At 40.1% G+C, this 14,802-nt stretch overlaps 1 protein-coding gene across 1 annotated transcript in view; it reads left to right on the top strand.

Annotated features, from left to right (window-relative positions):
* Nucleotides 1-14,802, top strand: part of VWA3B (von Willebrand factor A domain containing 3B) — a 68,567-nt gene that overhangs the window by 12,528 nt on the left and 41,237 nt on the right. The window contains exons 7-9 of the mRNA XM_042811042.1: nt 1,953-2,122; nt 3,977-4,086; nt 9,796-9,909. Coding sequence (XP_042666976.1) covers nt 1,953-2,122; nt 3,977-4,086; nt 9,796-9,909 — 394 coding nt within the window. The remainder of the gene's footprint in view (nt 1-1,952; nt 2,123-3,976; nt 4,087-9,795; nt 9,910-14,802) is intronic.

The following is a 14,802-nucleotide window of genomic DNA, read 5'->3' as shown; positions in this document are numbered from 1 at the left end:
GAGCAGAGTAGAGGGGGACAATCACCTCCCTGTCCCTGCTGGCCACCCCTCTTCTGATGGAGCCCAGGATACTTGCTGCAAATGCATCCATGGTCTCTAACTTGCAGTTCTACACAGGTGCCACTCCGCAAAGTGTGCAGAATGTACCTCCCCTCCCAGGTAAAGGTTGTGAGGAGCACTGTGTTCTCCTTCCTGTTCCTTTATGGAGTTCATTTGTTTGTATGGATTGCTGCATAAATTATTGATTTCAAAATATGGAGGAATAAATGGAAAGGCTTGAACCTTTCCCCACTGTTCTGTAAGGAATACTTACTTCATGGTATGATATTGCTGGGTTTGTGGTAAGTGGAGTGAATTGTCTGTGGTTAGAAATTTTGTTTACTTTCTTGAGGAGCTGGTTCTTCATCAGCTATTCCCAGCAAACTTCAGCATTTCAGAAGCTGCAGAGGCAGGCACTTGAAGGAAGTGTGAAAATTAATACCCTTATTAAATATCAAGTTTATGAATTATTGGCAGCCTTAGGAAGGAGGGGGAGAAGATGTGAATCTGAAGGAATTCAAAGAAAAGTGGTTGTGCAATCTGCGTATGTTTCCCCAGATCAGGAGCCTCCATCAAAAGGAATTTCCAGAACAAGGGTGTTGTCCAAGGCCTGGGTCTCAGCTGGAAGAGCTGCATGCGTGCTCTGATGACTATTTAGCTGGATGAAACACAGAGGAAACCTTCCAGAACTGAACCAAAGCACAGATGTGTGCAAGTCTTGGTTTATTTTGATTCTGTGCACCTGTTTATAAAGCTGATAGGTGTTGTGTTAACTTTAAGCTTTAATGAAAGATATTCATTCCTTTTTTTTAACCTTAGCATTTGTCTAACAGTGATGTCAGGATACCTGGCTGACAACAGACCTGCTTGCTCCCAAGCAAGCGTGGTCCTTAAGGATGGGCCCTGACTTCTACACGGGATGCCCAGCCCCCTGTACGAGACCTGGGAAAACCCAAGGTGCTGCTGTGTTAATCTGTGAGGTTCCTTCTTAGAGGAGATGTCTTCCAGTGCTGACCAGTAGCCAGAATAGTCCTTACCATACCTGAATGCAGTTTTTCTGTTAAATGACTACTGATCTCTATTTGTCGATAGATATGTACTGTGGGTATGCCGTGGAGTCGATACACAGTTCTTACTGTCTTGAACAGTGTTGGTTACTTTTGTTGTAAATGTTGGTCAAATATCAAGGAGCATATTTACTGGTTATTCGTCTTGCATGGTCATGTGCAGGCAGTATCTAATCCATCATAATGTAATACGCAAGCAAAAAGCAAAGGACGTTTCTTCAAGTTCTCTGTCTTCTTGCAATGATGTTTTCATAACATAAGTGTATGTATTCATAACAAACCTGTCTAGCTCCCTCTGCCTCAGAAGTATAAAAAATATGAACTATCTGCAAATACCTGTGGTAGCATTCAAAGAATGATGCATCTTTCCTAACCCTCAAAATACATGTTGCCTATGAAATTATGTCTGGTATTAGTGTTCATATTGCTTTTCAGGCCTGGAAAGGCATCAGGATAGTGCCCCCTTTTCCCCCCAGGTGGAATGCAGCAGCACAGAGCCTTTTCTTGGCTATTAACACAGTTGTCCTTCTTCACGCCTCTCTCTGGTTTCTGTTAACTTCTGTGGGAAGGGGCTTGTTCTGGGTAGAATCAGGCTTGTGAGCTGTGGGCCAGGTTCTCTTCTCACTTTAGGAATTTTTTGTGGACTTCATCTGAATTGCTAGCATAAATGAGAAGGAGAACTGAAAATCTGCAAATTTGATAAGCCAAGCAATGTATTGATTCTACCAGATTTTCATACTGGTGCTCAGCACAGCACAGGGCTTTGAATGAATACCAACTATCTATGTAAAACAGTCTTCCCAATTCCTTATCTTTTGTTTGTTTGTTTGTTTTGTTTTATGACAGATTGAAGCTGTTTATTACTTTGTGGTGGGGGACATTCCAGCAGTCACAAGGCAGCTACTCCTTGAGAAGGTTTCTGATGGCCCCTGTCCAGTCAACACTGTATCTTTTAATGCCAGGGAAGATGAAACTGTTATTTTTCTGAAGGAGCTGAGCCACTTGGCCTCTGGAAGGTATGACAAAGAAGGATTTCAGTATAAGATTTCAGCACTTGTTTTTTGCTGCTAGGAATGCTATCTGAAGATACCTGAATGTTATCCCTTTTTTTCTCACGAGGAAAATGGGACAAACCAGATTGGTAAGTGATCTGGATAAACTAAGGAAATAATCTAAGAGCTATAACTGAAATAGAGTCTACTCAAACAGACCTTCTCTCTTCACATATGTGCTCACTGGCTTGAAGAAGGGCCAATCCTTAGTTACATCCTAAATCATCTGTCGTCTGCTCCTCTTTGAAAGTCTGAAAATTGTTTAAGAGAAAGAGTGGCAACATCAAGTTTTCATCATATTGCTTTGTACTTTGGTAATGCCCACAGCCACCACCAAAGGATGTGGAGTTTTTTTGGACCAAGTGTAATGCAGACATGTACTTGAAAAGTAATGCCTGTCCTAAATAGGCAGTGCCTGGATCAACAGGAAATTGAATAGTGTTATCCATTAGGCCTTGTTGTGTGAAACTGCAGTTCTGCACCCTGCTTTTCAGTGTGGTTCGTGGAAACTGATATATTCCATATGGTTTTTGGCTACTTTATCTTGGGAACCAGCTGTGCGGCGAGAATCAGCCTTCATTAGGAAGGAATAATACAACTTTAATCTTGATTCTGATATCAAAATAAGGAAAGCAAATGAGAAAACAAAAAGAGCCACACCACCTAACTCTGGCTAAACAGCAAGAGGCCAATAGGAGCTGATAAGGTGTTTTTCTGCTTAACAGAAGTCACTATGCAGTTACAGAGCTGTGAAATGACTGCTGTAGCTTTCTGTTCCACTGTTGTTTGTGAAGAGTGGGAAGGTCTCCAACAGTAGAAATCTCCCAAACGACAGCAGAGCGATTGGTAAGACGGCAGCTGCTGAGCTCTTTCATAGCCGTCTGTGTTTAGAAGTAGCTTTCAAGAGGTGGAGTGTCTGCCAAAAGTCAAGACTGTGGGAAATTGTTATATTTCTTCTGATATGTGTCTAAATGAACTGTGGTACCTCTATGATGCCACATACATTATTGGTCACCATCCTTCATTTTCTTCTGGCAGAGTTTTTCCCTCCTTTATAAGAGGAAAATGAATGTTTCTTGCATGGTAGAGAAAGAGGCAAGAAGAGTTGCAAGAAGGTGCTCTGAGGAATTGTTTTCCTAGTATAATTCCCATTATCTTCACTATTTTTTGCACTAATAATAGCATAGCTTTGGTTCAGAGGCCACAAATATCTTGCTGATGGACATTTGCCAATAACTGCCTTAAAGGCTGTCAGCTTCCTCATGGGAGTTGTTAAGCTCATGGGTTTTTCTTGATTTAAGCCTGATTCTGGTGTAGTTCTGCTTTAGAAAGGCTTCTTTTTCCTGCTCTGGGAGCTTTTCTGTTGTGAGAATGAAGGTAAATGAAGTCTGCTTGACTTCCTGATTGTATGTCGATAGTGAAATAAATGTTCCTGTTGGGCTTTGAACTGCAAGGATAATCCAATTTAAGGGTGTTAGCATCCTCTCAGATATCTCGAATGATTTGCTTGCTCAGCTGTTAGGAGCATTAATTAAAAACAAATTTCCAGATGATTGAAAAGGAATGTGCCTCAGAGTATGTGATACCAAAATGAAAGCATGTTCTTCATGAAGAAACGTTAGAAAATACATGCATGTATATAAAAGTTTGGTAACATTCATAGTACTGTTGTAATTGAACATTTGATTATCTTGAACAGATGAGGAAATAATTCCAAAGTTGTATGTTGCTATGATCTTGCATATGTGGCATTCACATTTAAACTAAGAAAGTATTTACATAGTTTACAGACTGGTGAAAACCCATTTTTTATTACAGATTCCATGCTTTTGTTGAGAAGAATTACTATAGAGATGCTACTGGACCTGCGCTAAAATGTGAAGAAGATGCCCAGAATTCCAGAAAAGTGAAAGGGAGAATGCCACTAGGTAGATAATTTTAAACCCAAATTGTGTTTTTAAGTGAAATTTCAAGGTAGCAATGTAATGTAGGAATTTGCTTAGCGTTAAAATAAATCTTCTGTAGGCATGGGCCGGCTGGGAACAAATTTCAACATTTCCATTTGTAAAATGGAAATGCTGTCAGCAGGAAGGAGAGGGAAAGGAAAAGAGAGAAGTGAGGAGAATGGAGGATATACATGTGAGAATGTAAGAGAAGTGAAAAAAGAATTAGAAGCAAGAACATTTTTTTCAGGGGTAAAGATAAACACAGCAGTGTTAATGTCCTGGTGGTAATGTAGAAAGTAATGGCAGAAAGGGAGATGAAAGAGATAAGAATGGCATCTGATACAACAGCCACATCAGTAAGACCTAGTTCATTGCTAATATCAAGGAATTAAACCCACATATGGTTAACTTCCTCCTCTCAAGCTTTGAATTTATCATGAAGACAGGCAGAGAGCACAGTAAAAACTAGAGAGAAGGAGCAAAGAGAGAGGAAAAAGATGAAAAAAGTGTAAGAGGAAGAAACAGAAAGAAGCAGAGGAGAAGCAGAATCTTCATTTTACTATGAGTGGAGCTGGATGGAAAGCTCTCAGCATGGTTCTTAGTCACAGTGCTACTTCACCAGGAAAAGTCAGCCTTACTGTTCAGTGGGAGCTTGTGGTGTGAAGTGAGTCAGTGTATGCCAAGTCTGGTATCTTTATCAGCAGACTTTTTCAGTTGAAAAATGTTTGGTTTTTTATTTTTTTGTTTTTTTTTTTTAAATATCAGCAAGCATAAGACCTCTTTTCTCTCCTGGCTCACATCCCCGTTATACTGAGGGGCATTAGTGTTGCATTACTGTTAGCCTCTTTTTACTGGTAGGGCACCTATGGCATAAAGTGAACTTAGTGACTCACCATTTTTAAGTCTTGGACTAACTGTCCCATATTTTCTGGGTTGTGATCTTGTTTCTTGTGTACTAACCTGTCCTTCAGCATGACTGTGGTTATTCAGTATGTAAGAAGCATAATGGAGAAGTTGGGGGGGGGGGGGGGCAAAATTAAGAGAGCAAAAAGTTTAGGAGCCAAAAGCAGAGTGTACTTCAGAGCCCTTCTTCTCACTTCATACTAATTCCGAGTGCTGTAATAATCTCCTTCAGTCTGCTCCAAGTGCTTCTTTGCCAGACCCCATTTGAGTGTGAGGGAGAAGCTGGCTTCCTCTTCCCCCAGGCAGCAGCCTGTTTCAATAGATGGGCCTAGAGCTCCTATATGACTGGAATTACTTCCTCATCACTGTTTCTAAAGTTGAAAGCTGAATAGCTTTAATCGCTCAAAAGGGCAGTAATCTCCTTGAAGTGCATTGTCTGTTTTGTCTTATTGCTATTATGGTGTAGAATTTACGCATTAAAAAGGAACACAATTAGCTTTCTACATTTACTGGGTATTACAACCACACTTGTGACATCACTGACAGCCAATCAGAGCCTTTCAGTCATAGGCAGAATCTAAAATCTTTTCAGAAAAGAAAATGTATAGGAGACATTATTCTGGCCCATGCCTGATGTCTCGCATTTCAGAGACTCCTTTCAAGGGTGTAGAAGATGATAATAATAAAACTGTTGATTACTCACTGATGTGTTCTGAAACTGGTTCTTGGGTGTGTGGCATAAACTATACAAGGAAATGAATAGAAAATGAACCAGAGATCTAATCTTCCAAATGTGATGTTTCTTGGAAAATAAAGGGTGGCACAAGAGTATTCTGATTCTGTTTCTTTTTGCACTGCAAATGCAACAGCTGGAAATTGAAACTCATCATTAAGTTTTATGGACTGGAAAAAAAAGCATTTTAAGGAAACCTGGTAGTTTTCTGGGTATCCACTGAATAACACTGCTTTGCAAATACAGGTAATCTTCATGCTCACTCTTTTTCATCTACCTAAGCAAAACAAGTCGGACGTGAACTATTTAAAATTTCAGATAACAGCTGACTTCTCTCCTGTTTTGCATCTTGAGCAGTCAAGGAAGCATAACAAACTGCCAAATAGGATATATATATATATATATATATATATATATATATTTAAACTCATTGAATGAGTGCTAGAGATCAAATCAGGTGTGAACCAGTAAATACAGTGCTTGTAGTGGCAGACTCAGTCCTACTTCATGTGGAAGAAATACTCTTACATAAAATCTTACTTGGACCAATGTGGTGATATCTCCTTATTCAGCACTGATTTTCCTGTTATCACTTCTGCCTACATTCTTTGTGTAGCTTCTTCATCTGCTGAAAGCTGCAGAATTAAGCAGTGTTGTTGTGTAGCTAGAACTGTAAGTGGAAGGGAGATGGAATTCAAGTTGGAGCTTGAAGTTCTAGAGTACAAGAGAGATGGTGGAAGCTGTGGTGAAGAAGGTTCTCCTTGAGAAGGGCCACAGTTGTGTTATGGGCTTGGACTGGGAGGAGATAGGTGCTATAGAGGGGCTTGAAAAGCAGTGGCATTCTGAGCTAGATCCTGACATTTATAATGGCTTCTGACGTGCAAGCAATAGCATATTTCCGGGCAGTATTTCTCTGTGTGGTGGAGTAGATGAACTGTTTGTGTAAAGAAAATGTCAGTGGACTGAAGTCAGGATTTGAGTTATGAGACGTATCTGAAAAGAGACATATTTTAACATGGCCAGACTTTTAGAATAGCGCACCATTCCAGTCTGTGGAGACTAATGAGCTTAATCAGTTCTGAGTTTTCAGAAAGCCAGGATAATGACTGCATAGCAGCTGCTTTACCAATGAGCCGAAGCAAAGATCATTGCCTCTGCATTTTTCTCACTTGTGCTTTGTTCAGTCTTAGCAACCTAACCTTGGCCTGGCAACTCTCTTTGCTAATGTGTAAAGAGTGATGCAGATAGCTGCAATACCACACGGGATACAAAGTTCATTTGCTTTGTCCATTTGCCCAGGGGAAGAAGGGCAAGATGGGGACAGGGTGCCTGCTGCCTGACTCTGGGTGCTCAGGCAGCTGCCCTCCTGTGCTCCTCTGGACCCGCAGGCTTCCCCTTCCAAAGGTGCTTTTTGACAACCGGTTCTTGGGAGAACACTGCTGTCTTCTGCTGCCACATAGAGGCTGAGGAAGGGACCAGCAGGGAAAAAATTGCTCTTCCCTTGCAGGCAAAGTTTACAATATATCTTTCTCCATTACATCTGGATTTTGCTTCCACAGCCTCAGTCGGATCATCAGAGAAATAAGAAATACTTCAGTTTTTCATGTTTTGCATCTGTGCTGGTATTTCCTTGATATTTCAAAGACCCTGTCAAGTTTCACAGGCTTCTTTTTGCATGGGCTTTTTTTTCTAAGCATTTTTTGTACCTTGAATATGAAATGAAATGGGTTACAGTGGCTCATCAAACCAGAAAAGTTTGTCTGCTGAGAGGTAGGTGTGGAAAAGCTTCTTGCTTTAATATCACGTGATGATATGAAATAAGTGAGAAATGGAATGAGGACTGTTCTGAGTTTCTGTGTACATGTGTAAGTGCCCATGCCTTTTCACTTGGCTGCACCATTTTGCTTTAGCTCACACCAGTCAGCACAGTGCTCCAGCCCCTTATCTCAGGCGCTCCTGCCTCATCTTCTTCCTCGTTTCCATGGCCTCCATTCTCTGGGGCAGGGCTTCTTTCAGCACAACAGGCCATGCTTCACCTCAGCAGTGATGGTGGGAGACAGCCGAGCCAGCTGGCACTTTGTGCAGGCCGGGAAGGCAGAGCATTAAGTGAAAATGAAAGTGAGTGCAGGGAACATAAGTCAAAGAGAGGTTTGTGCTTGCTTCTTTCAAGGACAGGCTGTGGGGAGAAAGGCACAGCTGGAGGATGTGACCAGTGGTGTGTGTGTTTGTGTGTTGGGTTTGGGGCTGTTTGAAAAGGCACAGCTTTTCTCTCCCACTTCTCCTCAGATGTGGAGGAAAAGGTGCAGGTAGAGATGGAAACAAACATGGAGGTGGAGGTGAGCCTCCCTTGTAGAGAAAGTAGCTTTGCTTGCCACTGCTTACAGCCTGCTCTTCTAGCTGAGCCCACAAAAAGTTGCCAGATAAAAGGTTTTCTAGGCAACTTGCTGTTTGCAATGTGAAGTTGTTAATGCCTGCATTTTCCTGTACAATATGCTCCATTAAATGCATCTGCTTTGAAAGTGCGTGCAGTTTTACTTTGCCGGCCATGGCATTAATAAGGAATAAGATGCTTTCTCATGTAATACAAACTAAATACACGTATCTTATCAGAGACAGTTCCAATAGTCCTGTAAATTTGAGTAGTCATGAGCTTAGGAGGAAATGAAGAAACACAATAAAATCACCAATACTATTTTAAAGGTAGTTGAAAATTTCTTCCTGATTTCAGTATTTTCAAATGCAACATTAAAATCCTTCATAAAATTAAATACTTTGAATCTGTAAATTAAGGATAGCAGACTTGGATATTTTTTTCCTGTCTTCTATGTTGTGGAATGATCTACTTTACTCATGGCTTTTGTCATGTAGGAAATGCTGATCTTTGCTGTAACAGAAACAGGTATTTTTGAAGTACAGGGAACTCCCAGGAGATGGCAGTGTACAACAACACATTTCAAAATATTTCTTGGAAATTGAAAGCATTTCACAATTATAATTGAGTTCTGATTTAGTAGAACATTCTAATTATTATTTCAGGGAAGTTTATCAAAGAACAAAATGATCAGGTTTGTTTGCCTACTGGTAGCCTACTTTAACGCACGAGTTTGCATGTCTTATCTTCTATAGAGGGAACTACCAGAGAATATTAACTGAACCACTAGATGCTAAGATAAAGTTTGCCTTGTTCAGCATCTTCATGTGCATTCAGTAATAGGCTATGCTTTGCAATAGCTTTTGGTCTGCATTTGTGGTTAGGACAGCTCATGATTCAGTTCCTTTTATATATTTTTTACTGTAATGCACTGCACAGTTTTTTCTATATAGTCCTAGATTGCAATTTCAACTCAATGTGTTTACACTCAACACATTTTTAGTATATGTTACTTGGGTGTACATGGTGACTCAGTTTCAATAATTGTACTCTACTAAGTAAATTCATGCTTTAATCTTTTAATCAAGGGAAACAAATCTACTGGGATTAAGAAAATCTCGTGTCAACTCCTGCTTTGTATTGTTTGTTTTTTGTTTTTTTTTTTAGCATTTAATTATGGCTCTCTGTTGAGATTTGTTAAGATGAAAATCAAAGTATCTTACCAAAATTATATTACATACCCTTATGGAAAAAAGAGATTAAATTTTAAAGGTTTTTATATACTGTAGGAGATTGAAGGTATTGCAAATGTCTTCTCTTTAAATTTTCAAAGTTAGATCTAATGTTTGGAGCTCGATTTTGCAATGAAGTTCAGAGAAAAATGTGAATTTCTGTGTGGAATTTTCTTCTTATTATTTGAGAACATTAAAAAGGATTTCCTCCCATTGTGGGAACAGTCTGAGGCCAACACTGTAGGTTCATTCTAGCAGGCTAAACACCTCTTATGTTCTGATAGCTTTGAGCCCATTTTTGAATTCCATCTAAGAACAGCACTTCTCACTTCAGTGGAACCCTGTGAACAAGGTGATGCAGTAATACCTAGATGACTTCATGATAATATAGGATGTATAAAAAGGAGAAATTGGTACAAAATGTCAAGTTTTATCTATTATTCCTTTTGCAGTTGCTGGTGTTCGTGAAGATGTCTTTTTGATCTGGAAAGAGTTGGAGGAAGCTAGGAGTACGCTGAGACAAGTTCAGAAAATTTTATCTGAATTTCATCAGCCTGATTCTGCAGGTGGTATCATGTATTGTTTTTTTTTTTTTTTTTTAACAGTTACCATTGTATTCATGATCTTTTATTTATTCTTTTTATTTATTTATTTATTATTTTATTTATTCTTTTATTTATGAATAGTTTTGGTTACATGTTTGGTTACATGACAATTTTCTCTGAAGTAACTGTATGTAGGTTGTGCTTATACTTAGCAACCAAACAAAGAGTTGCTTAAAACCCTGCATTGTTAACTCCTGTTTACTACTGCTTAAAAATTGCTAAATTTTAACTGGTAAAGCTAAAACATGTCATTTTAAATTCATCAATGACTAACTTCAGAAATTATCTAGATTTCGAGATACTGAAGCTCCTTTTTTTGTGTGTGCGCTTTCTCTCTCTGCCTGATCTGGTCTTTGATTTTTGTTCTTAACTGTGCTGGGGAAGAACCCCACCATGATCTTTTGTGGGTAGCCTCCAGCTTGATAGCTAGTTTATACTGCTGAAAGGAGTGTAATTTTGACTTCTCTTAGTCAAAGTCAGAGGACTGAAGCTGATTCTGAATGAGTGCTCTGACAACTGTTGCACTGAGCAACATAGAAGAAAATTCACATCTGTTTGTTAAACTAATAGTTTCCACCATTATGTTTGGCCTTGGATATGTTCTGTTTTGACTGAAACTTAGTGGGGACCAAGCATAGCTAGTTTTCAGATCCCTGAAAGGGAGAAACTACTCAGCCCTGATAAATGGAGATGCTCTGAGTATGCTCTGGAGCAGAACGGTAACACTGCGATAAGACTAGAGGGAATACCCTCAAGTTGTGCCAGGGGAGGTTCAGATTGGATGTTAAGAAACATTTATTCTCTGAACTGGTCAGGCACTGTAACAGACTGCCCAAGGAGGTGGCTGAATCACCATCCCTGAAATGTTCAAGAAACGACTAAGGGACATGGTTTAGTGGTGAAATATTGCTGATAAGTGGACAGTTGGACTAATCTTGGAGGTTTTTTCCAGCCTTGGTGATTCTATGATTCAATGATTCCCTGGCAATTTTATAATACTGAAAGGCTAGAAAGCTTCAGTGTTGAATTGTAACTGAGTGACTGGTTTGTCTGGATCAGAGTTGAGGCCATCAGCGATTACCATCTTCTGCATTAGCCCCTGGCTTTAGAATATTTACTTGATGTCTGGTGGTATTTTTTAGTAAGTTGATATAAAGCTCAGGCTGAATTATCACATGTCATCAGTGATTCTGTGTAGCTCCAATATTGTTTGTGCAGTGTAATTGCTTTTACTTGGACTGGGTGGAGGCTGGGGTCAGGCACCTTTCTCTGGACTACTATTGAGGAACAATTTGTGCAACTGGATAATCGGTCTCCTGAGCTCTTGGTGTGCTGAGGTTGTGATGGTGAAGATTAGAATCTGGGAGCTTTCTCTGCCTGAACTGGGTTTGAACATCTGACAGCATCAGAACTCTGCAGGACTTACTCTGCATAAATTCTTCTGTGAAGGCACAGTACACTTCTTTGTACTGATAATATCATCTTCTGCAAGGCTTTCCTTATGAAGTTAAACTCTTCTATCATAATGTGTATGAACAGAAGGACCACAATAAAGCTATAAAGGCAGCCCTAATTTCAGTGTTTACTTTCGTGTATTTGACTATACACCTTTAATGTTCTTATAGTATATACCTTCATGCATAATCACTTCATAAACATAATTAGAAGAAATGAAATAAGTGTAATTTGTTTTGGCAGTTCTTCAGCATTGTTCAATATGACTGTTGCCCATTGATCTAAATAACTGCAATCTCTGCTTGTCTGCATTTCTTCCTGTTTTTGTTATCTTGATCCCTTTTTTAAATGTTCAGCTGCAGAACAGTTTATTATAGATTTCAGTGTTCTGCAGGAGAGGAAAAAGAGAAAGAGAGACAACTTTTCTGCTGAATATCCTCCTAATGCACTAGTTGCCTGAACTGAGATATGACTTTTTATATGAAGCATGTGAAAGAAGGAAAATGTCTGTGTTCTTCTTAAAATGGTGTGAATGCATTTGTGACACTTGCTGGCCTTGCTGTGTTAAGAATGACAAGCAATGAGAAAGCAAATGTTTCCACATGAACAGGCTCTGCCCTTGCACCTGCATTGGTGCTGTCTGATCTCTGTAGTATTTTGTTTAAATGAATATCTGTTTATGTCTGTTTGTCTACAGGCTCAGGATCTCTATATGGTTGTCACTAGCTGCATCTAAATAAAGTAAATGCTGATACTGCCTAGATCACTGAAATTAATGTATAAAAAAAAAATAAATTCACCCTACTATAACATCCACTCATGAATAATTTGGTTTAGGTGTATTTTATCAAGCTAGTGATGCAGAGTCCTTTATCGTCTTCCCACTCTGAAATGAAAAAGGGAGAGCTGGCCTCCTCAGACGTGGAGAAGGCTGAATTGTTTGATGAGTTCTCTGTCTTCATGTCCAGTCAGGCTTCTCACACCTCCGGTGTCTGTGAACTTCTTCGTGATGGATGGGGGAGCAAAATCCCTCCGAGTCTATGAGTGGAGAAAGTCCAAAATTACCTCATGAGGCTAAATATGTACAAGTCAATGGGGCCAGATGACTTGTGTCCCAGGATTCTGAAGGGGCTGGCTGAGGTGATTGCCAAGCTCTTCTCCATCACATTTGAAAAGTTGTGTCTGTCAGGTGTCTTTCCCAGTGACTGGAAAAAGGAAAATACCACTCGCGTGTTCGAGAAAGGGAGAAAGGAAGACCCTGAGAACTACAGGCTGGTGAGCCTCACCTCTGTGCCAGGAAGATTATGCAGTGGATCCTCCTGGAAGAGATGTCAAAGCACATGAAAGAAGAAGAGGTGATCTGAGACAGCCAGCATGGTTTCACCAAGGGCAGATCACGCCTGACCAATCTGGTGGCCTTCTATGATGGAGTGATGGTGTCAGTGGACAAAAGAAGGGCATCTAATATAATCTACCTGGATTTGTATAAGGCCTTTCTCTGCACTGGAAAGACACTGTTTTGAAGACTGGACTAATAGATGGATAAGGAATTGGTTGAATGGTCATAGCCAGAGGGTGATGGTCAACAGCTCTGTGTCTAGGTGGAAGCCAGTCTTGGGGTTGGTGTTCTTCAACATCTTTTTCAACAATGTGAACAGTGTGATTGAGTTCACTCTCAGCAATTTTGCTGATGGAACTAAGATGAGTGGTACAGTTAATACAATAGAAGCAGGGTTGCCATCCAGAGGAACGTGAATGTGCCAGAGAAGTAGGCACACAAGAATTTAATGAGGTTTAATAAGACTAAATTCAAGGTGTTGCACTTGGGTCAAAGCAATCCTGGATGTGATTACTGATGAGGGCAAGTACTTGTTGAGAGCAGCACTATTGAGAAGGACTTGGGGATCCTTGCAGATGAGAAGCTGCGCGTGAGTCAGCAGACCAGAAGGCCAACAGTATCCTGGGCTGCATCAAAACAGCTGGGAGAGGGAGGTGCTCTTCCCCCTCTACTCTGCCCTTGTACTCTGGAGTACTGTGTCCAAACCTGGGGCCCTCAATACAGAAGGGGTGTGGAGTTGCTGAATTAGTTCCAGAGGAGGGCCACAAAGATAACCAAAGGGATGGAGCACCTCTCCTGTGAAGACAGGTTGAGGGAGTTGGGCCTGTTTAGCTTGGAGAAGAGAAGGCTCTGGGTAAACCTCATTGCAGCCTTACAGTGCTTAGAAGAAGCTTATATTCAGGGGAGATACTGATTTTTCACACTCTTTGACCATGACAGGACAGGGGGAATGGCTTTAAACTAAAAGAGGGAAGATTTAGGTTCGATGTTAGGAGAAAATTTTTTACTCAGAGGGTGGTGAGGTGCTGGCATGTGTTGCCCAGAAACACTGTAGGTGCCCCATCTCTGGATGCATTCAAGATGGGGCCCTGGGCAGCCTGAGCTGGTGTGTGGCAGCTCTGCCCATGGTAGGCTAGGGGATCTTTAAAGTTCTCTCCAACCTAAGCCCTTCTATGATTCCATGGTTCTATGATCTTATTACCTGTGTACAGAGATGTGCAATTCCCAAACTTAAGGTGATCCTTAGAAAATTTCTACAACACGAAAAATGTAAGCATGAGAACAGTCATGACAGGTCAAACAAAAAATATCCAACTTAATTCAATATCAGTAATAAATAATAGAGTAAACTAGAATATAAACCAGAGAAAATATTAAGGCGATACACAAGTGATAGATTGCTTAGAATACTCAGACTATGAAAAGGCAGTATTATAGAGAAACACAAGGTAACATCCAGAGACCGTGTAATTTGCCTTTAAATGACCTTCGCTGAAAAAGGACAATGGCAATGTTGGTCTATGTTCTTAACTGTATTTTCAATTGTATCTTCCATTATTTCATCTTCTTGAATGATTCTCCTTGAAGTTTGATATTTTATGCTGAATCTTTTATGGTGTTTTTGTCATTCGACAGTTAAGTCAACCTTCATATGAATATTCCTTCTATGTGTTGATTCTGTAGCTATTTATATTCTATGCTCTCTGTCTCCTGATTGTTCTGTGCCAGTTAGAAAGGGATTTATTGCAAAGAATTGCTTGATAAGAAAGACAAAAACCAAATACTATAAACAACAAAGTAGGTAGTAAAGATGAGTCAGAAATATCCACTAACTCCAGAGCAGTCAGTGCAAATGGAACAAGTTCAGAGCAATGTGTAATCTTCAGGGAATTCAGCTGCCAAACCTTAACAGGTCTCTGCTGATCATATCAGTTTTAAACTTGACAAAATTTAGATGATATGGATGGCAGAGGGGCACCGTTCTGCTATAGGTGACTGACCAAGTCAAAATATCTGCTCCGAATCTTGAAGATGTGAGAACTTCTGAGCAGACCAAGTAT

The sequence above is a fragment of the Centrocercus urophasianus genome, unplaced genomic scaffold (assembly GCF_019232065.1).
Source record: "Centrocercus urophasianus isolate 14NV4802_14NV808 unplaced genomic scaffold, USGS_Curo_1.0 seq_12, whole genome shotgun sequence".
Classification (NCBI taxonomy): Eukaryota; Metazoa; Chordata; class Aves; order Galliformes; family Phasianidae; genus Centrocercus; species Centrocercus urophasianus.
The sequence above is the reverse complement of the archived record's forward strand: the minus strand, read 5'-3'. Positions and strand labels throughout refer to the sequence as shown.